Raw genomic sequence first — 24429 nt, 5'->3', positions numbered from 1 at the left:
GAGGGTGGGTGTCATTGAGGCATGCATCAGCAATCTCCTCCCTCCCTGGTCACTATACATCCTGGAGGACTCCTTGCACTGTCTATCACTCAGCAGAGGCACACGGTGAGCTCAAGAAGTCCTGACTTGACACTAGCACCAGCAGTAACAGTCCTAGAGAAATCGGGCAGCATCCCTTCTCGACTGGAGCAGAGCACCATGGCAGGCAGCACTGTCCTTCACTTGGGCTTCTTTCTGACGCTTGCAGGAATTCTCCTCCTCGCATGCAGCTCAGCACAAAGAGTCAGAGGCAAGTTCAGCACCACGGTGCCGCATACTGCACTCATGTCTTTTGGTGATCAGTGTGTTTTTTGTGATGCACCTGTTTGTGTTTCAGAATGTCATGCATTTCTACAGTAGTTCTAATGTAATCTTAAAAAGATTTTTGTAGAGTAGGGTTAGGACAAGATTCATTACGATTAACCTGTTGCATTTGTATTGCAAGATGCCCTGAACCAGTCATTGGTTTTATTTTTCATTCCTTTTTAAAAACATGCAATGCATTGTGCAGGTGCATTTGGGCATGCATGAGCAGATTATTAGGGAAATTATATGAAACATGATTACATTTGTGGTGAGGCCAAACTCTGCAAAGGGAAAAAATGGGGTTGGAGTTTGAAAGGTGCTGGAAAATGAAGAACGTGCAATTTGTCCGCTGTTGTCCAGAATCCAACATCAGAAACCAGGCACTTTGATATTCTGGCTTTGCCAGTTGCAAAACGGCATTACATTTTGATAGACTAAATTTTGAAACAGTAGAGTGATAATGGTTACCACATGGTGTATGGAGCTGGCCAAAATCTTTTTTTTTTTATATGTTTTATTTTGTGTGTATGTATATGTGTGTCTGTATATATTCCATTATGGTGCTTGATGTGCTTGTGTGTGTTCTAGGGTTTGTTGAATGAATACATTGCACCTAAGTATCCTGTTCATAGTGCATTTTTGTGTGTGTCTACATATGTTCCAGCGCCTGCCTCCTCAGTGCCAGCAGTGTAGGTGTGTGTGTAGCATGTATCTTTGCAAGATCTCTAGCTCCCAGTGTCCCTGGGTGCTTAGATTAGCTATTGCATTAGTGATAGAAGCTCTCGATTCACTATCAGAGCTCATTTATTAGCTATTAAAAACCACCTCCATCTCCGGAGGGGAGGAATGTCTGCGCTGGCTCAGTGCCCTGTCTCTTGTACCGAGTTTCATTCAGCACAGCTAGTCAATCAGCCCAACAGCATTCTGTGTTTATCTTTCGTTGGCCAAATTCGTTTCCTTATGGATTTTGACTGGACAACAAGACAGAGTTTAAATTACCGGATGGGGAGTTCAACAAGTGTGAAGATGCTTTGAATATTTATCTTCTCATCCCTGCTGAAAAGAAACACACTTATCTGGTCAGGCTGGTCTGGTTTGCTGGTTTTAGAGTGGTTTTGGGCAATTTTCAGCTGGTTCCACCTCACTGAAGTAGCTGAACATCAGTTTGGTCAGGCTGCACAAACAAGGTAGAACAAGCTTGATCAGGCTGGGAGACCCTCTAGACCATCTTAAAACATTTAAAACCAGCAAACCCTCTTAGGCTGGTTTTAAATGTTTTTTTTTTCAGCATGGATGAACTTGATTGATAATTGACGCCTTAAAAGGAAACAGCAGTCTGAGATGTCTGTATGTTCACCTGGCTCAGATGCAGCTTCTACTTGTTACTGTACTTCAACTTGCCGCGGGGCAAAGACGGCTTAACAAGTCATGTGCAGGCAGATGCACTGTAAAAACAAGCACTGAAGGTTCACAATGCACCCTGAGACCCGAAGCCAAACACTATCAGGGGGGAAAAAAAGAAAGAAAGAAAACATTGAATTGTGAAAGAACATGTGTTTAGGAGTGGTGTTAGCAATGAGGGGTTGTGTGTAAGCAACTAATACTGGTTGTTTTAATATCAAAATGTCTCTAAGTGAGCACCAGAGAAAAGTCAGAACAAGACAAAGAGGATGAAAGGATTTGGGGGGTGAAGGGGAGAGGAGAGCAGCTGTTGAGTGCAGAGATCAGAACTGTTGTAAATGTGCCTGAAAAACGAATTATTTGCTGAAGTCTGGGAAAACAGTAGATTTACACTCTCTCCACGCCCTCAGGTGATTTGCTTCTTCTGAAGTTTAGTGCCATTTTTTTTAAATCATCTCCTTGGATATTTGGGTCATGTTTCTCCTGTAATGTGGTGCACAAGAGCCTGGAGTTCTACATAAGGACTAGATTTCTGGATTTTCCATGAAAAGTGCTGAATTAAAGGAATACTTCACCCAAAAACAAAATCTGTCATAATTTACTCAACCTCATGTCATTACTGCATGGCTTTCTTTCTTCTACAAATTAAGAAATTTTGAATAATAAGAATACAAATAAAAATTCAATGGGCAGAAATCATGAAGAAAAAAAAACAACAGTGGAAAGAATTGACATTCATTTTATACACTAAAGACACTTGGTGGCTGTTCGTTGTAAAGCCCAAAGATCTCTTCTAATTTTCTTGAATTTGCTTATTTAAAGTCTTGAACATGACGGAAAAACAACTGAGCAAAAACAAGTTTGATTTGATAAAGCAAATTGATTTTGAATGCAGACTTGGCAAGTGCCTTGTGTAGCATGGCTTCTGTCCAGGAGGAATGCTGTGAATCAGACTGACCCTTCTAGAAATCAATGTGTTTGTAAATTATGTTTCAAGTGGAACAAGTGCCAGATGTCCAATAAAAACTGGACCTTATTCATGCACAAGCTAAAAACTAACCATATCTGACAAAACACAGCTTGGTGGTCGTCCATCTGCAATTCGATAATTTAGCAATAATTTTATTTACTTCGCAAAGTGAAGTGCACAACGTGACTTGGCTAAAAACGTATTATTAGTTGAGTTACTGAATCCTTTAGGGATATTTTTTTTTTCTTTTAAAGTTGAAATGTAATATTAGTCTTTGGCTTGTTCACTTTTTAATAAGGATGTTTTCCCTGAAGACAGAATCATTTTTGTACACTGTTGATGAACTTTGGAAGTATTTTTCTTTTCTTTTACATTGCATTCATTCACTTAAATGAGAAAATAGAATGTAAATGTAATTTAAATATTTATTTATTTACATTTGGAATGTAAATACTTAAATAGGAATGTATAACAAATAAAATAATTAAAAATGTAAAATAATACAAAGAAAATCAACTGGATTCACAGTATTACCATTGCAGTAAAAATGCTCCATGATTTGACCTGCATGATCTCCCTGAAAAAAATTTTATTGTGTTTTTCCTTTCCCTTGACCACAGAGGTCCATCCATTGTCCAGCCCTCCTCCACTGGCATGACAAAACGGCAAAGAGGCTTTTTATTATTCTTGTCAGATGTAAAACTATTACATTTTGGGAACGGAAAAAAAATCCCTTTTAAAATATCTGTGGTGGCAAGCTGGTGAGAACAGGTAAACCAAAAACACCACTCAACTGCAAGTGTCAAGCCTATCCATGACTCAGAGCCTTGGCCCCAGTCTAAAGCTACAATGACATGGTTAGGATTTGAAAAATACATCTGAATGAATAGGTGAAGAAACAAGACTGTGCCTGCCTTTTAATGATAGTTAATCAAAGTGATACGGTGCATTGCTGTAATGGTAGGGAACACCTAAAGTAGAGTTCATTTTCAAGTGTTCTTCACTGAGCTGTCATTTTACAGTGATCCCAATGATTTAGTGGTTTGTAGTTATTTCCCTTGTACAAATCCAGCAGCTTCCCTGACCACACACGCTTCCTCTTTTCTGTTTGTTTAACAGATTTCAAAAGATTAAGAAGACACGTTACTGAATTAGCCTGTTGACTTTCCAAACATCTATGCTTCAGTGTTGGGTGATTCTTCATAGACAGTTCAGAAATCAAAATTATGTCATTGTTTACTCACCTTTATGTCTCTCCAGACCCATATGCTGTTATAGTTTCTTTTTGAACACAAAAAGTAATAGCATACATACAGCTCTTTTCCAAAAACAAATGTTCAGAGTGACTGTGGACATCCAAAAACAACAAAAAAGCCCCATAAAATGATCATTAAAGGGGTCCATGAAATTCATGCACTATATCACAAGTCTTCTGAAGTCATACATTAGTGATGAGTGAGGAACAGACTGAATTGAAATCATTATTTACTGAAATCCTCCCCTCTGGTGAGCTGTTGACTCAAGAACCACTGCAACTGAATCAGTTGAGTTGAACTCAAGAACTGGATCATTGAATTATTATTATTTTTTATTAAGTCTATTCTTTTCATTGCACTGGTTCTTCCAGTTCACAAGTCAGACTGAGTTGTTTGTGAATTGAATGTCTAGTTCATCCAAAGAATAAACTCAAAAGAACAATTAATTAGATTGAAATACTTGAATTTCTAATACAAAGTTGTCATATGACTTAAGGTAACTTGAAATGTGTAATGTAGTGCACTATCATATGGACATTCTTATGGTGCTTTTTGGTGGTCAGTAGGAACTGTTGCCGTTTGGAAAAGATTTGCATTAATATTTTTTAAAAAATCTAATATTTTTGTCTCTACTGACATCAAATCGTTTTAGGTTGGTGAGTATGTAATGGATTTTCATTTTTGGGTGAACTACCTAATGAGCCTGATTAATGAGCTTTGGTTGAAGTGGTGCTTCATCGAGACTTTGACAGATAGGGGCGATGAGCTTGACCTGCCAAGCTTGCAATTTCTCATAAAGTTAAATACACACATCACTTTCCAAAGGCCCAGACCAACCAGTTTAAATCAGTTTAAGGAGGACGTTTTGTGGCCTCTTTAACTCAGCGTTAAACTGTTCTGATTGATGGAGAAAAGGTGGAAGCGGAAAAATCTCTGCTCAGCCTGGTGGCTTATTAGATTTAGAATGGGCCTGAAACTGACTCGAGACATTTTCCATGCTGCAAATTATCCAATGAAATGGTGAAAGACGACGCTGGTATAAAAGGAGGTAATTTATAATGAATTGCTTGGCGCGGGATTGAAAAGATAACGATCAGATCACTTTAAATGTGTGACTGTGTCCAATTCCTGAAACTGTACAAAGCCTCAAAGGCTCATAATTCCTCTGAATGTAATGCTGCGTAACTAGTGCATAATATTGGAGGTCCATATGCTACTGTGCTTTGAGTGAAGTGATGAGGAGTTCAACTGTGAAAGCCATTGTCCTTGATTTACCTCAATGATGATTTTTCATGGCACACAATTTTGTGCTCCTCAAAAGAGCGCTCCTCAGTCCCCCTTTGGCCTCATAAATCAACAAACCCCATCCAACACATGGGAAACATAAAGACTTACTCTTTAAGTAATTAATCATTTATTCATTGCGGTGTTCTGAAAGTCACTCTTTTTGTGCAGTTCCTCTCTACTGCCATTGAATGTCAAACACAGAAACACAGAACATTTGAAGAGCTGCAGCACTGTTTCTTAACCCAATTAAAAGTATTTCAAACACTTCCTTTTCGTAGTAAGAAGACAGAATATGAAGGTTCGAATCAACGCGACCGGGGATACCATAGTTCTGAAGTTTGTTCGACCCAACCCTGACATCAAACTTGAAGGCTACATTTTAGGATATGGTTCCAGCATGTTCTCCAAACAGTTCATTCAACTTCCAGAAAATGGGGAACCCTATGAGACCGAGATTGGTAAGTTCGAGTTTAACCACAGACAGCCGTTATTTCACTTAAGAGCCTGAAGGAAGCCCACAAAACAATCATTAATGTTGTTTTGTGGGTTAGCATGGGAATGGAGGAGTAACCACAAATGTTGATTCCTTGACCCATTGAAACCACTGTCTTGATTTGCACACCTATGTTTGCGCCAACTCTTCCATTATTTGAAAACACAATCTGTAATTTAATCCCAAATGAATGCTATTTGTTAAAGGTTTGGTAACCACATTATTTGTCATCACCAAAAAGCCACACATCCCGCTTGACAAGGTAAAAAGGTCACATATTACTCCCAAGAACACTAACCACTTTTTTTGTCTGTAAAATAACTTCCTGTTGTCCATACATCATCACTTTCCCAGGAGATACAATCTCAGAGTTCATTCTGAGGAGGTTAGGGTCAGGTCATAGGGACCCTAAAGCTAATGTTAGTTCTTAAAAAATTGGCCCATGCCAGGTGCTTCATTTTGCTTTTGCAGATATAACAGAGTGCAGTTGCTTGTGGATTTCGTTGGATTTAACAATACTATATTGGTTATTGGTCGATATTAGAGATTTTTGTTTAAATTCGGTATTGGCCGATATTGGATAGTTAATTGTTCATATACATTTCTCTAATTTTTACATTTGAGATGAAATTTGCTGTCATTTAACATGAACTTTTAAGTTATTAAAAAAAAAATTATATTTTTAAGTAACTTTTAGGAAATCTCAATATGAATATCCATTTTCATATTGTACATTATAATGCTGTGATATGTAAGTTTACTTATAGCAATTAAAACAATGATTTCAGTTTTGGTGTTTTATTTTAACAAAATTGGATGGAATTTTACTATTGGCTATTTATCGGTTATCGGCTATAACATGAAAATTATTATAAAGGTTGTGTAGAATTTGTATATTGGCTATTTATCAGTCATAACATGAAAATAAGTATTTGTTATATGTAGAATTTTAATATCGGCCACTTATCTGTTTACAGCAATGACGTGTAAATAATTATCAGCTTATCAGTGTCGGACAGAATTTTTAAATCCTAGAAAATGCAATTCTGGTCATTTGTGTTGACTGCAAACAATACATACATGCATATCTCTTTTTTAAGATTTAAGATTGAAGTGGACAAGGTCTCAACCTTTAAGTCAAGGCCTTTGAGGTTCAGCTCAATGGAAAGCACTTACACATATATAAAAATAATTACACACCGACGCTTATGCGCTTATCCAGAAGCTTGCAAACAAAGCATTATTTGTTCCAAAAGGAAGGGCCTCTAAGTTTTTGGCTTCTTTACCTACACAGTCCAACACAGGAACATACAGTCACATCATTATTTAATATTGGCTACAGGCAGAAGGATAATTTCACTTGAATTTACAGTGTGTGCTGAGATTTCAATATGATACACGTGCACAACAGATGGTCAAAAGGCGAAAGCAGTTATTGGCGTTTTCCCAACTTGACATGCCTCACGCACATACACTTATAAATGTCCAGACTTTTGTGGACTTTGGTACTGGCCCATCAGTCTAATGGGCTTTTTTGCCTAAATGAGTTTTTCTGTGTACATATTCATAACTGTTAGAAAGGCATAAATGACAAACTTATCTCCCCAACGAATCAAATTTTGGCAAATGTGCGGTTTAATTCTGTTACAGTGGAAACACGGATGTTTAGCAAACCTTTGTCATCACAGAGCTATAAGTGAAAAGCTTCACATTAAACAACTCAAGACATTTTACTAAACAAAAGTTCACCAGAAACGTTCAGAATTGTGCTCTTGATACAGAAAAGACGATTAAACAAATATAGCTTAAACCACATGTAATAATTAGAAAAAAACTTTTATACCATTTTTAACAAAATGTTAAATGTAATGATTCGTGGTGTAACAAACAAAACTTTTCCCTAATAATTTTAATGTGTAAATATCTTAGTCATTTTCAAATATATTTGTCAAAGTAAATGTATTTTTTACAACCTAAACTTGCCATGTCATAAAACAGTGATTCCCAATCCTGGTCCAGGAGAACACCCAACACTGCACATTTTTGACGTCTCTCTTGTCTAACAGACACATCTTGAGGTCTTGGAGTCTTTACTGATGAGCCGATGAGTTGAATTAGGTGTGTTTGATTAAGGAGACATCTAAAATGTGCAGTGTTGGGGGTTCTCCAGGACCAGGATTGGGAACCACTGTCATAAAAGGTCAAACAATCTGATTTTATGAGACTTATTGACATTGACACACAGTCATGAGAGTTTTCAGGCGTCAACTTTTGTTGACAAGTGTTTTAGGCTTTACATTTATTTTCTTCATGTTGGATGGAAGTTCATGAAAGGAACTTGCACTGCACCATGAAATTGCCCTTTTTATGGTTTTGTTTGAACCCTTAAATAACTTGAGATGCTTGCTTTCACAGATGCTGAACCCAAGTACCTGGTAGCTGTTCAGCCCATCCCAACCAATGATGTGAAGAAGCACTGCACAGGTAGGGTGCAAAAACAATGGATTAAAAATCAAAATAGTCCATGACAGGGTATATTTAGTGGGAAATACACAACAGATGTTTTATGGAGCCAGTGGGAATCTTTGAAGACTTTCAGTTAGCATTGGCTTCTCATAACTTTGTGTAAATCTGGGCTTGAAACAGGTAAGGTGAACCTGGACAAACCTCTTCACCTGGTAATCGATTCTGTCACGCCGACATCTGTGCTTCTGTCCTGGGGAACCTACTTAAAGACGCCCTACGAGGGAAAAATCATGAACGACTGCTTGGAGGATGGGTGAGTTACACACACAACATCTGGATTTTACTTTTTTCCTCCACCAAGATGTTCCATATGAGTGTCCTAAATCCCAAAAGGAAGACTTAATTTACTTCACTTCATATTTAGGGACCATTTAACCTGAAAAACATGGGGGGAAAATATAATGAAATATCATGGCACCCTGTCTCTAGTATTTAGGGTTCCTGTCCTCAGAAGCCTTACAGTGCAGTGTAGGTTTTTCTTCAATGTTTTCACTGCACTGACAAGAGACTGGATTTATGTCGCATAACCGAGAGACCCATTCAATAAGTGCGATGTTTTTCTACACAGAGGAAAAAAATGTGTGGCATATGGAAACCTGCCACTGCAGGTGTGATGTGTCTATGTTTAAATGCTTTTTGAGGATACATGCACTGTTGGGACGCACTGACATACTCCCAGCCTCCCTAAACTCGCTCTGGTTTTCATATGCAGAAGTATGTGAACTATTTTCTTCAATAAAGGGAGACTTTTGGAAAGGCCATTGGAAATGTTGACCTGGACCAAAACAGTTGCGGACCAGTACTCTTATTAAACCTAACATAAGCCCCTCTGTTTATCGCCTGATCACTGTTATGGTGACAAAAAACCAGTTTACTAAAAATGTGGGACCTCCAACATGCATCATTTGATGACTTATTATAACTGGCCAAAACTAGGGTGTAGAAATGACTCTTGAACCTTTTGTATACTAGATACAGTACTTAAATAAGCAATGTGTCTTTGAACCAGGCATTACACCATCCGCTATAGAGAAAGAAACAGGAAGTGGATCTACCAGACCTGCCCCACCTCCGATACTGTGATCGACAACCTCAAGCCCAACACACCCTATGAATTTGGCATCCGATCCAACAAAGACGACCGTAGTGGAATGTGGAGCAAACCAGTGATCCACAACACCAACATGGGAGGTAACGGATACCCTAAACATAAATTCAAATTATTTTGGTTGATAAACTGGAACATGATCAAGTGTAACTTGCACTGCTACCATTTTGTTTTCAGACAAAAACATGCAGATAACCTACAAGCCCACCCGACCCCTTGTCAAGACTTTGGTATGTAGTGTTGTTTCATGTCAACTTGCTGTATATAATGGAGTATAGAGGACTTACAACTGACTTTAACAGGCAAAACCACATGCCACGCACCACTTTTAGTGTTCCAGTTTAAACCAGCCTGGGTTGTCGGTCTAAGCTGGTTTAGGATGGTTTAGATGGTCTTGCACCATGCTTTGCCAGAGTTGCCTTTCCTAGTTTCTTGCCCATCATGGTCTATTTTTAAACTGTCATGGACACAAAGAAATTTGTCTGCGAGCAAACTCTTTCTCACATATTCTCAATCTTGAGTCAAGAATCCAGTTGTTGGCTTAAGTATGCGTGTAAGGGGCTTGATTTTCTCAGTGGAAACTGGAAATAATACATGCCTGTCAGGGCATTTCAGGAACACTTTAGACATGGTGGCGAGACCCTGATTACAGAGCTCCTTTACATGATATGAAGACCGAAAGGGGTTCTGTGTTCTTTCACTCTACACTTCTTTTTTTTAAAGAGAGAAGGAAAAAAATGTGTGTAACCCTCTTTTTACAGGCTGGACCCCACAGCAGTCTGTTCCCACCTCGACATGGTAAGACCATCAACTATTACTTTTAAGAATTGCCCCATATGTAGTAAAGAAAACAAGCGAATTCTGTCATCATTTACTCACCCACATGTCATCCCAAACTTGCTTGACTTACTACCTTCTGTAGATCACAAATAACTTGACAATAGCACACTGTTCTTTTCCATACAGTTGAAGCATATAGTGACAAAGGGCTGTCAAACTTGTCAAATGACAACAAAGCACCTAAAAGGTATCAAGAAAAGTAGTTTTGGGACATCTGAAGAGGTCAGGTAGCTTTTGAGTGTGGAGCATACTGAAAGTTAAAGGTGAACTGTCACTTCTGCCATTGGTCAAATAAACTGATAACTCCACCCAAACTCACAACATTGGTTGAGGCAGTGTTGCTAGACTTTTTAGGGAGCTTTTTGTCATTTTTAAACCTTGACAGCCTTTTTTGTAGCTTGACAAATCCTGGTCACTGTATGCTGTATGGTTACTTTGTACAAATTGTTCATTTTACACGGTCCATGTGTAAAATGAATGGCATTCAGTACTTTATTTTTATTTATTTATTTATTTTTCTGTGGAGATCTGTTTGAAAGCATTTTCTGTTGGTTTCTTCCTTCGCAATCTTTTTTCTAGCTCTCCACAACATAAGCCAGCCAGGACCGCCCAGAAACACAGGCATTAATGGAGGTCCCAAGACATATTTTGGTAATTTTCCCTCTCACTCTCTCTGTACTCTTCTTTCATGCAGGATTTGGTTTTATTCCAGTCATTTGCCTTAAACTGGCATTTGAAGTCACAGTAAAGACATTTAATACTTTCTCCCTCTCAAGAGCCTTGTTGGGGATGCCTGTTCATTTTGTCTCTCATTTTTTTTTTCCATTTACAAAAAACATTGCATTATTTCCCACAGCGCCACCAATGGGCCAGCAAGGAACTGTGGCTGCTCCAAGAGCCAATGAGCCAAAATGGCCTCAGCTCCCATTCGGTAACCGAGAGATGTTTTGTTTTAAATCACTCTGCTTATGAGCAGTCAGTTGGTAATCGCTTTGCTGGGCATGGGTGGGGATTAAAGACATTCACTGTTATGATTGGCTGCATGCTGGCATGCCTTGTAAGATCGTTGAGTTAGAAAGTCCCGATTCCACCGTGATGAGGATTGCTGAACGGTCGCCTCCACAGTGAGGAGGAAGTGTGAATGTAAGTTTTCCCAGGGTGCTGCACAGCGAAAGCCCCTCTGTGGTCACGCATGGTCACGCATTGGCGCGGTTTCTGTAGGCCTGCTCACGCTCCACCCATCAGCACCAGTCAGACTCTCTGTGTCCACCAATCAGCTCTTTCCCTGTCATGCTCATCTCTGTCCATCCAGTCCCCTATCATTTCATCACCTGTCAATCACATCATAACTGTTATAAATGTTTGGTTTCCTCAGTCCCCCATCTGTTTTATTACTGTGATCATAAACGGCACTCTGTCTTTGTTGCTCTTTTGTTGTCCTTTTTCCTCTTTGTCCCTCTGTGTCACTATGAATCCTTTGTTTATACAGTATGTAGTGGTATAGCAGCAAATGTTGTCTCAATTAAAGCTTATCCCACTAAATAAAAATAATATGACCATGATTTATGGTAATATGCTATTTAAACATGGTTACCATAAGGGAACGTTTGTAAATATCATTGTACCATAGTGTTGTAATGTAATGCCATCACTGCACCATGGTAATGGCAGAGTAAATTTTTTGTAAAGTTCCATTTGTCAGTCATTATTTGAGTCAGTATGTGGTATTACCAATTTTGTAGAAAGACTAGTATCATTACATTTGTTTTATTTTAGTATCAACGTGGCCTTTTTCATAGTTTCACAGTTTAGCCTCTTTTTCTGAACCTCATCTTGTTTTCTATCATCTGAGCTTCAAAACCATCTCTTTTTCTGATTTCATCAACCCTTTCATTCATTTTCAGCGTTTTTGCACTTTGTTTTGCACTTTCATTCAGTCTGCATGAAGTCACTGCACGCAGAGAAAGAATCAGTCCCATGACAGTTCTAGCAGGGAAAGGCAGAGTTCTGGGAGTCCCACCTCCTTTCCTGTCTTCCTCTGTCTCTGAACTCTGGATAAGATAACAGTACAACTTTCTCTGTGCTTTTCCACTTGGAGCCAAACTGATTATGAGACCAAAGTCAACAAGTTCATTCTCAACCCCCCTGATAAAATCATCAGAACAAATGTTGGTAACAGGCACTTAAGCATCCGTACCATCAAGAATCAATGGAATGGAACTCAGTAACTGTTACAAATGTGTTTACTATCAAACATTATTTATAAAACACTCTTAAAAATAAAGATTATTAGCATTGATGGTTCCATGTAGAATCTGTAACCTCCATGGAAACTTTCCATTCCACAAAAGGTTCTTGATAGTGAAGATTTTTTGATTTTTATAATGTCCTTCACACTAAGAAAAAAAAAACATGGTTCTTTTAAGAATTACTCACTGAAAGGGTCTTTGGAGATCCTTCTATGACATCACTGCGAACCTCTACCGTACCCCTTTGGATACTTTATTTTTAGGAGTGTACAGTCCACCTTCTTGGGAATCTTCTCCAGTCATGGTCTCAATAATCAGTCCTGCTGGAAAATCCAGATAAAACCAGTTTAAGGTGGTCCAAACTGCTGGTACAAGCTAGATGGATTCTAGGTGAATTATCAGTTGTCCTACCACCTGGTGGGACCTCTGATTAACCTGGTTTGAGCAGCTAGACCACTTTGCCTAAGCTGCTGATCCGATTAACCATGTTCCATCTTCAACTGGTTGACCAACTAGACCACCTTGAGGTGTAATGACTTGGTTTTTCCAGCATGGAGAGCTCACCTGCTCATTTCTCTTGAACAGATTCAAACAGTCATGTTAGAAATGACTCCTCTCAGCTGGTGGAGATCCCTCCCATCCTTCCCCAACTCCTATCCACTAAGCCCTCCCATCCTTCAGTCACCCCTACCCCTTATTCCTTACCCAGCAGTGCCCGGACACCCCTACATGGACACCCCCAAACCAGGGCACATAGTGCCACTCAGATGCCACATAGTTCCTCTGGTAATTCTTATGTTTCCTTCTTGTTCTTTTTAAAAGTTCTTTAAAAAATACTACTTTCAGGATCTGATGGTTGACAGGTAATGAGAAAATAACATATTGCTTCAGCGAGTCACTATTTACCACACAGATACTTGGGTATTTTATTTTGCAATTTGCCGTTCAACCTTTGGCTTTGCATTCTACCACTGCAAACTTAGTCTAAACTCCAGAGTATCAGACTTCAATGCTTTATTAAATTAATTTTCCACTTTTTGAGGTGGTTTTGAAGAAAAGTAATATGCAGGAAATTAATGGTTGTTCAAACCGTGTTTCAATCAAATGAAGTAATTCGGTAACTTCAGCCACAAAAATACATTATTTCACACTCCAGCTCAATGGATTACAGGAAGAGCTGTCTGTAGTCTATGTGAGCAAGACCACCAATAAAAACAGCAAGAACCGGTGACATCAGTTCACATAATCCTCTCATTTATTTGCTCTGTCAGGCAAGCTATCACAACTCTCCCATCAGTGTATATCATGTCTGTGTTATTGTCTGAATCAGCTTTCCTGTATCCTCCGCTACACAATGTTTTGTCTTCACAGGACAGGAATGCACTGCTGCACTTTACTGCAATCATCAGCACATCAGATTTAGTCCTACTGCAGTCAGAACAGACATTATTTATTGTTAAATTCACACATCATTCAGTTTTTCTATAAACAATAGTTTCTGTTTCAAACCTTGGAAGCTGCCTACTTAGACTTATTGTCAGGCATAATAGGTTTTCCAAAATACACGTAACATGATTATCGCATACATCCAATGTATGAAAGCCAATCCCATAATGCATTGCTATGTACAGTGGGTACGGAAAGTATTCAGACCCCCTTAAATTTTTCACTCTTTGAAAAAAAATCAATTCAAGGTGGCGAATAAAGCGTGCAAAATTGTAATAATAAATATAATTCTTCCAGTACCAAAAAGTATATCAGAATTGTTACCCAAAACACGACTAGCTAACTTTGACATCTCTCATCAGCCTGCAGATGGCAACTCTTTTTAACACATAGCAGCCCTTAAATGATTGTACAGTGCCTGCCTCAGCATGCAATGCTTCCCAGAGTAACCAAAGCTGTTGCTGTTGTTTTTTAATCTAGGTAAGAGCATCCGGAGAGACTCCATCTCTTCTCTTCCACCCAAACCTGTCGATTCAGTCCAAACAGTGACCACCAGGAACCAGACGTCACTGGGCAGATACCATTTCTCTCTCTCTAATGGCATGAGACCTTCTTCCCCCAGGTTTGGTGCCTCCTCCAGAAGATATGGGGGTAAAATACATTACTCTTACCCCTCTTACTCCAGTCTTTTTCTTTCTTTTACTCTTTTTCTTTTTTATTATGAGTTTATTTATTTAATTATTTATTTTTTAATTTTTTTACTTGAGATCAACTTAAAATACTTAAGAAAATGTTTTTCCCCCTGTTTGTTCTCCCATGTCAACTATTTCCCCTCCCCTTTTAGCTAAGTTATGTTGGTTGCAGTTCTCTTGGGGCAGTTTCTCTTCAAGAGCCAAATTTTCTCCTTTGCAACATGTGGTGTGTGTGCAAACTGGCCATCATACTCTGTCACACCTGACAGTTTTACAGTCAGTGAAATATATGCGATTTAGCCCGATGGGCACTCAGAATGCCAACATTTGCACTAATCTGATCTTGAAAGCCTTCTCTTCCCCTCAGGCAGCTGAACGGCAGCCTATAACTCTATGTAAACCCCCAGTTTTCTTCAGCTGCTGTGCACCTCAGCAAAACAACAATATGATGCTACCTTAGCCTTCCTTTTCTCTATAACACCCACTCTTTTCCCCTCCAACAGCTAACGGTGAGCACCATAAGGGACTTTCTCTCCCCAAACCAGTCATGTGGCCCACAGCAAGAATGGGTAAACAGAGCCAACTCGTCCTCTATGTGTGTTAGCCATCATTAACCTGCAGAAAGTCTGTTTGTGACGCAGCCCATGTGCCCATGTTGATGTCCTTCCCATCCATAATCTCCTGTAAACTCATGTCTGTCCATCCATTCATTCACCATTCAAGCCATTTGCTCGCAAATCTGCCATGTTGTCTTTTACATTTGTTGTCATTTTGCAAGCTTCTGCAGATCCCGTGCTGCCGCAAGCTTTATGGTCTAATTGTCAAAGCTTTTCCCAAGATAGGTTCCTTTAATTTCTAAAGCATCATGGTGCTGTAGGACATTTATTTTCAAGAGAAAACATGTATTTTGGAGGACACAGAAACCCACCGCATTGTCATAAACTGTCTCGTAACATTCTGTGCCTCTTTTATTTGTGCATTTCAGCAATAATATTTGAAACTTCTGCAGAGGACTGTAGCTGCTTCTGGTTAAAGTTAATTGTGTGCATGACAACTTGCATGCTTTGATGTATTCTTGAGCTTCCATGTGGTATGAGGGCTTTTTAGACTGCCATATTGTTTGTCTGTGTAGCACAAACAAAAATAGCCTGAATTTATAGTATTTATCCATTAACTATTAATTCTCATTACTGTTCTTTTCAACAAAGTTAACATGGCAAAAGACACTGGAGGGTAGCTTACCGAGAATTGCTTTAGCATTATGAATAGAATTTCACTAGCAGCAATTCCACAACATAATTGATTTAGTGCCCAGATGACTAACAAAATCATAGAAATAAGGTATCAGCAGAAAAACAGCCACAAAATATGCATATTGGTTCTGACTAGACTTGGTTTTGGAAAATGCAGCAGACTTCCGCAATCTGGCATACTTTGTAAAGACTGTAGAGCACCACTGCAGTTCAGATACTGAAGTGGCACTTAAAAGTTCCAATAGGATGTTTAACTACATTAAACATCTGGATATTTGTCTGGATTTGTACCACTATTCCCTATTATTTGATCATTTGATGAATTACTGCTGCCGTGATCAGTAGAAAATCTACACAAATAAAACACGGACAAAATAAGGTCTACAAAATGATTGTCACAACTTATTACTTACAGCTTGTGCAAAAACAGTGGAATACAACAAAATTAGCACAAACTGTTGACATGAATTTTCTTCTACTGACCAATAGTTGGAGATCTGAGGAGATCATGTCTAGCTGGCTTTCTTTGAAGAGAGGTACTACGGCAGATTTGTTTAACAGTGACTGCCTGGAATCGTCTAACCACAACAGTTTTAGATCACCCAAAACATCTGCATCACCACCAAAAATCTCGGCTAGCTCTCTGGAAATTAATTTCCCTCTGCAAAAGTATGACATCTGTTGGTCCTTAATTTTATTTTCAGCAAAGTTTGGCTTTTTCGCCACCCAGATTTGCAGTTTTGACTTATACCACAGGGTTTAGTGAGCTGAGCTTCTTTTGATTGGCCTGTGATGAACTGAAGGTTTCACAATTGGTGCCTTGGATGTAAATTGAATCAGTTTTCCTGGGAAGAGTCCACTTGCTCCAGCCTGTTTGCTTTTGGCTCGACTGCAAGATGGCATTGAGAACTGAAGGCTTGAAAGGCAGTTGAAGTGCCAATGTTTAGACTTTATCCATGCAGTCAGAAAGAAAACAGGGAATTTGATTAAATTTGCCGTTAACTTCACAAGTGAGTTTGACCTCTCAATTTGTTATTTTCGTTTAGCAAAGCATCCAAATTGCAGGTTCTCAAAAGTAAACAAGAATTATGTTCAATTTTATTATTTAGAGTATGGGATACTCCAGTTTCCATAGATCAGGGGAAAGATTTGAAAACCTGTGTTTTCGTCTTAGGAGATTTTATGTTTGACCACATTGTGGTTCAGAATGAGGGCATTTCATCTTTTGTTCCATATTTTGAGTTAAGTTAAAAACTTTCTGCTGTTTAAGTTGAATGTATTACTTGATCATAAGTTAAGAGAACACGATGAAGGTGTGTGAATATTATGAGAATGTGCGGTTGCTACTTTTGACCTGTTACAGTGCTTTTGGTGCCATTTTTGACTTACCGTGTCCTTGTTAGTTCATAGTGGAAACAGATGAGAGATGAGAGATGGGAGAGTAGGATATCTGAATCTGGAAGGATTTCACTTCACGACTTTTGCTTCCATCATTACAGGTTCTCCCGCTGCACACCTTCCTATTCCAGCAAAAAAGCCTAATCTTGTTGACAAACCTGGAGGATTAGGTGGGTAAAATGTTAATTAAACTTAAAAGATAAAATACTTTTGTCCATCTCTTGGAACCCCATAATCTGCTAAATGAAAACTACAAAAATGTGAATGTAAAAATGTGTTTTGATATACTTTTCTGCCAATTAACACTAAACGACTTGGGAAGATGCTATGTTTAAAACATTTCATGTATTCACTTGTTATGTAAAAAGCAGAAAAGATAACAGACCCGAATCAGGACAAAGCTTCCATCTTGAAACCCAGGCTGTCCCTTGTAACAGCAAAACCATCCAAACCAAAGACAACAACATCTCCCACAGTGACAGGTTTGTCTTTATGTGATGTTTTGTATTATTCTTCAATGTTCTGCTGAAGGTTAAACATCTTTTGAATACATTTTTACATGATGTATAAAAATATGCTGGTTGAAACAATCTGTTAACCATAGTTTTGATATAGTCGACACTGTTTGTTCATATGTTTGGCGTCTTAGCACCCCGATTTGAGACATGGGAGAACTCTTCAGTATTCAGCTCGGTTCCTGCTTCTAAAGTTGATGCCATGGGCAAAGAACGCTACATTGGTAATAAGACTTTCTTAACTGCTGTAGCCGTGCATGCCAAGGACTCTGAATGATGCAAATTTGAGTTTCAGAGCCAAAGCAAAGAGGAGTCTGAATTTAAACACAAATATGTTGTTGTCCAGCTCCACATGTAGTCTATAAGACGGATAAGAAACCAGATGAACCCTGCTCCATCACCACCTCTCTGAGTTACTTCCCTGAGGAGGAGGCTGGCGAACAAAATGTCACCAATCCTCCAAGAACAGCCCCATCCAACCTCACTGTTGTAACCGTGGAAGGATGCCCCTCCTTCATTATTCTTGATTGGGAGAAAACAGATAATGAGACGACAGGTAGGATTGAGGGATGAATTGTGAAAGGAAAACCATGGTCTAATATCTATTGGTTTATATCTGAGGAATATAATGTGTGATATATTGTGGTGTTAAAATGAAACTGATCCTTGTCTTTGATTCATCAAAGTCAAAGTTTAGGGTATGACTCAAAAACCATTGCCTTTGATCAATCAAACATTGACCATCTATTTCGAGTCAGTCAAACACTAACCATTGACTTTGATCTATCAAATATTAACGTTCAACTTTGATTAATACAAAACCTTGACTTTGGTCAAACACTATCCCTTGACCTTAATCCGTCAAACACTTACCCTGTAACTTGACTGGTCAGCTTTGATCAGTCAAAAACTCTACTAGGTGAGTGAGTGACTCTAACACTGAGTGAATAAAACACTAATTCTCAGCTATGATCAGTTGAATACTAACTCTCTACTTTGACTGGTCCACTTTGATAAGTTAAACACTAACCCTCTACTTTGGGTCACTCAAACACTCTCGATTTTGATTGGTCAAACTCTTACCTTCTACTAGTCAAACACTACTTTTCAATACTTATCAAACACTCTACTTTGATTGGTAAACTTTGTTCAAATACTAAACCTCTACTTCAGTAAAACACTAACCCTAAACTTTTGAGTCGAACACTAACTCTCGATTTTGATCGGTCAAACAATAAACCTTTCTATTTGTGAACTTTGTTTTGTCAAACACTAACCCTCAATTAAACTAAACACAAAAAAACCCTAAAATCTGAGTCAATCAAACACTAATCCTCAACATTAAGCTGTCAAATACTAACCCTCTACTTTGGTGAACTTTGATCAAACACTAACCCACGTAAACTGTGTTTGGTCAAACACCAAATCTCGAATGTGATCGGTCAAACACTAACCCTCAACTTTGATTGGTCAACTTTAATCAGTCAAAACTAGGTCACTCAAACACTCTTGATTTTGATCGATCAAACACTAACTTTCGATATTGATCAGTCAAACACTTACCTTTTAATTTGATCTATTAAACTCTAAACTTCTTCTTTGATTGGTCAACTTTGATAAGTCAAACACCATTCCTCTATTTTGAGTTGATCAAACACTAACCCTCTAGTTTGATTGATCAACTTTGTTCTAATACTATAACCCTAATCTTTTATGAGTCAAACACTAACTCTTGATTTTTTATTGGTCAAAAAATAACCCTCTACTTTGATTTGTGAACTTTGATTAGTCAAACACTAACCCTCAATTTTGATCAGTCAAACACAAACCCTCAACTTTGTTGATTCAGACTCTAACCCCAAAATTTGAGTCAAACACTAACTCTCAACATTAAGTGGTCAAATACTAATCCCTTTACATTGGTCAACTTTGATCAGTCAAACACTAACCCAAGATGACTTTGTTTGGTCAAACACTAAATCCTGACTTTAATTGGTCAAACACTAACCCTCAACTTTGATTGGTAAACTTTAATCAGTCAATTAACCCTGAACTTTGATCAGTCAGTCCAAAATCCATTTCCTTTTCATTTTTCTTTTTTTCACAGAATATGAGGTTATCTCAACTACTAAAGGTCCTGATGGTGAACAGGTTTCCATTCTGACCACCAACCAGACTCATACAGCTGTGGAGAACCTCAAACCAGAGAGCAGGTGCAGTCTAAATGCAGAACTCCAACCTCTCTATTTAAGGAACCCTGCTGAATTTGATAGATGTATTTTAGTTGATGTGGGTGTCAAATACCAGGGGTGTTAGGACTTACACGCATCCTGAGGTTTGGACAAGGTGTTGGACATGTGCTCTGTGGTCTGGCTGTAGGGGAGCCACCACACTTGCTAGCTTTTTAATGAGGCTGAATATAGGCTCAAGATCTGGCGACACAATATAAACCAGTGCTTTCTATGGACTGCATCTCGAGGCACGTGGGCCTTGGTAATGTCTCTACATCACACATGGAGGATCCATTAAAGGGGGCCACAGACTTTGAGTCTTCAGACTGCAGAATAAATATATCAAGTGTCAGGGCTCAGAAGACAGGAAATAAGAACCTCATTTTGCTCTGAATTTGACAACATCCCACAAGGTTACCAATACAGAAATTCTTTTTAAATCATTTTGAATTAAGCAGACTCGCTGCTGTGTCAGGGGCATAGCATTAGAATTGAAATGAATATACCTAATGGTTTTATGTGGATCAAAGCAGAAACGTAATGTCCCATTAACTTCCTATTTCTTACCTTACAGTTATGAATTCAAGGTGAAGCCCAAGAATGAACTCGGAGAAGGGCCGCCCAGTGAACCAGTGACCTTCAACACAGAGTCAGGTAATGCATTTTCTTTTATTTTCTTGAAGAATTACTTCTTAGAAAAAAAACGGTGAGAACAAAAAATTTAATATTGTGCTTTATTTTTAAAAAAGTGTATTTAAAAACTTGAGATGTGTACACTCACATGCACACTGTTCAATTTTTATTTTATTTTTTAAGATGGTTACATTTTGGAGTCATTCAATTTTAAATTTCTTGAAATTATATAAAAGCTTTTTAAAGCCAAACAGATCCATTACTACAAAAAGTAAATTTTTGGGCACATGTGTCTTAAACTAGAAAAATAATTTAATCTTGAACTTATCTTGTCATAGGCATATTTTAACTTATATGCCATTTTAATGTGAAAGAGATGTCCTGGAGCTATCTGAATGTTTGTTTATTATAGTTTAACCATAAATCATTCCCATATTCTCATATCCCGACCAAATTACAGTATTAACATAGAATATATTTTAAAGTCATACATTAGGCATAAAATGCAAATATCCCCAGGGAAGAGCTGCAGATTGCTTTGCCATGGGTTTGCATGCTGCCTGTGCAAGTCAGCCAATATTTATGACCTCTCCTTTATCTCTTAGAGATATATGTATTGAGTTGTTTGTCGTTAACATAATGACTCCAGCATGTCCTTGTACTGTTGCAACATTTGGCCCTATCACTGCCTGCAGATGCACCCCTGGAGTGCTGTCACACAGCCAACATTTCCCTGTCTTACAAGCTCACTAACAACATATCATAAAAAAGGAACAAATAAAGATTCATATCATCCCCATGTTTTATGGGAGGGGGCTTTAGGTTTAAAACTTGTCTGGCCTGCATAAAGAAAGAGACTAGCAACAGAATGGAAAGCAGGGCAAAGGCAATGAGGAAGGAAAGAGAGTCCATATGTGTGATGACGGGGAAAAAATAGAGGAAAACTGAATGATGAGATCTTACCGCCAAAGCCCCTGAGGCTCAGTCTCTCCCCTATAGCTTTGGCAGATCCGGCAGGTTAGTTCATGCCAGCTGATCTCTCTTCATAAGGGATATTCAAAATCCACTGGAAAAGCGCAGTATTTTCTGCTTGTTGGAATTTATTGTAGGTTTTTTTTTTTTACTTAAGGAACTCTGCCCACCCATGGATAGCCAATGCAGAGTTGGTTGATTTGTGTCAGTAACTTTCCTATAGCCTACAGATCATTTTGATTGTCTCTACGGCCAGGTGGCTCTAAAACCAAACCATAATTTCTGATTTCTCCTCATTCTTGCCGGTTTTCTCTTGCAGCGGATCCGCGGGTAAGCGAGAACGTTTCAGGTATGTGCTTCTTCTTTGCACACTATTTCTCTCAGGTGACAAATTCCTATCTGTTGAATAAATGGATAATGTAACAAACAGTCCTAGTAGAGGAAAGTAAGAAAAAAGAATGGGTAAAGGAGCTGTGGAGACTTCCTATGAGTTCACTTCTTCCATACCAAGTTCTCAGCCAGACAAAACATTTACCCAAGAGTGGCAAATGGATAACACCATCCTCTTCCATCCCTACTCTCAAATAAGGGCCTCGGTACTTTCTTGCACTCATTGAGCTGCAAGAATGGGCCAGTTTGATATCAATCTCCCTCGATTTCTTCCTGTGTATTTTCTATTCCAGCCGAAATTGACATAGTAATGGAAAAATGGATATAGAGAGCAAAGTTAGCCAATGGTAAGACGAGGTTATGACAGGAGCCAATGGAAACAGAAACTAATGGGGCAGCCCCTCAGCTCTTAATGTCCAGCAGGCCTTTGCTAACATGTGTATAAACAAAAATGGTGTCTGTACTCCAGTAATCTTTTCAGAAAGAAACAATGTTTTGCACAGTCTGTGCCAGAACATAATATCTGGCCTTGTCAGTTCATAAAATAACATCTTGGGGTTTCTCGGTATGCCGTTCAGGTAAAGATGCCATTTGGACCCAGTTCCCCTTCAAAACCGACTCCTATTCTGAGTGCAACGGGAAGCAGTATGTCAAGAGGACGTGGTACCGCAAATTTGTTGGCATCCAACTCTGCAACTCCCTACGATACAAGATCTACCTGAGCGACTCCCTCAACGGTCAGTCTTTCAAACACTAATGCATACAATGGGTTCATTTGAAGCTAGAATAGATTATAAATTGGCAACTCTTTTCTTCCTGATCCCTTCAGGTAAATTCTACAATATTGGAGACCAGACAGGTCATGGTGAAGACCACTGCCAGTTTGTGGACTCATTCCTGGATGGAAGAACGGGCACTCAGCTTCCTGCAGACCAGCTACCATCCAGGCCAGGTATTTAAACTACAAGAAACCACAAATATGATGTTATTGTGCTTTCTGTTGACATATGCAATAAATCTGATTATGTACTCACCTTTTTGGCGTTCCAACCCCAGAATGAGAATAAGTTGATCCAGTTTAAAATACTATTCCAAATGATTAATTCTTGAATTGTATTGAGCCACTTCTGAACTCAGCAAATCATGATCCATCTGCAGAAGTTAAGAGGGGAAGATTATTCACACAGATCTTATCGTATGACATACGTCAGCTCGAAATCTCCAGTCCCCATGTGGACTAATTGCATGGACAAAAAGCAACTGGCCCATTCTTCAAAACTGTGTTGAAAGGACATTGTACAAATTTCAAATATGAGTGTGAGTAAATTATTACTGGTTGGAGTCTAATGCTTTTCTTGATGATTTTCAGGCTTCTACAGAGCAATGAGACAAGAGCCAGTCCACTTCGACCAGATAGGTGGAAACTCCCATATCACCTACGTCGCATGGTACGAATGCGGTACGCCAATCCCAGGGAAATGGTAGGGCCGGAGCAAGTGTCCACAAGGAACCCTTAAGAGTAACTCTCATTGGTTGTTTTTTTTTTTACTGTTTTCCCCCCACCAATGATGGTGAGTTTGGTCACTCCTCAGCCTACGTCACCAAAGTTAATACCATGCATAATAGTGTACAGGATCAAAGTCAGGGAATACTTTTCAGTGGATTTGTGACATGTAATAGCAAAACAGTGCCTCGTCTTGTTATTTATCATACAATAATTAGAACAAAGTAAAATAAATAAATAAATACTTCATTATGAGAAAAACACTTTGGATACATTGAAGTGATGAACATTAAAAAGAAAAAAGAAAAAACAAAGGTAAAAATACTTGTTTAAATATTGGGAAGCTGGCTCCCTGAAACTATTTTGATATTTTGTGTAAACTTATTTATCAAAGTTTGTGGTTCCTTCACTGGCTTTCTTCCAGTGAGAAAGGGCCAGGCTTTTATTAAGCGTTTTAAAGACAGCCTAGGCTTTTGTCTACCACCAGAGGCAGCTGTATTAGTTTAGGTCTCTGATATGTCAGATGATATGTATAGCTGGGACTCTTTGCTATGTTGCTTTTATGAACACATTGTACTGGCTCAACAAGTCAGGTTACCCACACTAGAATAGACACAAAGGACTCAAGACGACGACACGTCTATGTTTACAACGGGTTGGGATGAACATAATAATTTTCTTTACATGCATACACACACGAAACATACATTCACTCAGATGCTTTCTACTATGGCTATAGTCTTCCAGTTGTAAGTCCTGGTATATTTGATGGTTCTAGATCATAAGGACAACCTTACACTTGCAATTTGCACAGCACAAATATATTTATATGTATATGGAGAGAGTATTTTTTCAGGAAACCTATGAGAGAATTAAAAATCCTTCCCATTTAAGCTTGTGAAACATGATACAAGTTTGAA

The 24429-nt window shown here is 38.6% G+C and overlaps 1 protein-coding gene across 6 annotated transcripts; it reads left to right on the top strand.

Annotated features, from left to right (window-relative positions):
- Positions 1-24429, top strand: abi3bpb (ABI family, member 3 (NESH) binding protein b). Of its 6 annotated transcripts, none has more exons than XM_016251403.1 (22): positions 1-289; positions 5538-5717; positions 8168-8236; positions 8399-8531; positions 9288-9469; positions 9564-9616; positions 10148-10184; positions 10806-10877; positions 11083-11157; positions 13061-13261; positions 14402-14572; positions 15117-15182; positions 17366-17434; positions 17636-17746; positions 17914-18003; positions 18126-18335; positions 19887-19992; positions 20585-20664; positions 21935-21964; positions 22584-22742; positions 22835-22957; positions 23375-24429. In XM_016251403.1, the coding sequence occupies exons 1-22, from the start codon at positions 22-24 to the stop codon at positions 23488-23490; spliced, it is 2601 nt and encodes an 866-aa protein (XP_016106889.1). In that variant the 5' UTR covers positions 1-21; the 3' UTR covers positions 23491-24429. The 6 variants fall into 6 exon arrangements, with proteins under 6 accessions (XP_016106889.1, XP_016106888.1, XP_016106892.1 ...); XM_016251402.1 differs by having other exon boundaries at positions 17633-17746; XM_016251406.1 differs by lacking the exon at positions 11083-11157 and having other exon boundaries at positions 17633-17746.

The sequence above is a fragment of the Sinocyclocheilus grahami genome, unplaced genomic scaffold, assembly GCF_001515645.1.
Source record: "Sinocyclocheilus grahami isolate Dianchi unplaced genomic scaffold, SAMN03320097.WGS_v1.1 scaffold1042.1, whole genome shotgun sequence".
In the NCBI taxonomy this organism is placed as follows: Eukaryota; Metazoa; Chordata; class Actinopteri; order Cypriniformes; family Cyprinidae; genus Sinocyclocheilus; species Sinocyclocheilus grahami.
Note: the sequence above shows the minus strand (reverse complement) of the source record. Positions and strands in the feature narration are given on the sequence as shown.

Coding starts and splice junctions, on each gene's coding strand:
- abi3bpb (XM_016251402.1), top strand. CDS start 22: ATGCATCAGCAATCTCCTCCCTCCCTGGTCACTATACATCCTGGAGGA. Junction 9,470..9,563: donor CCACAACACCAACATGGGAG/GTAACGGATACC, acceptor TTTTGTTTTCAG/ACAAAAACATGCAGATAACC. Junction 19,993..20,584: donor AACCTCAAACCAGAGAGCAG/GTGCAGTCTAAA, acceptor CTTACCTTACAG/TTATGAATTCAAGGTGAAGC.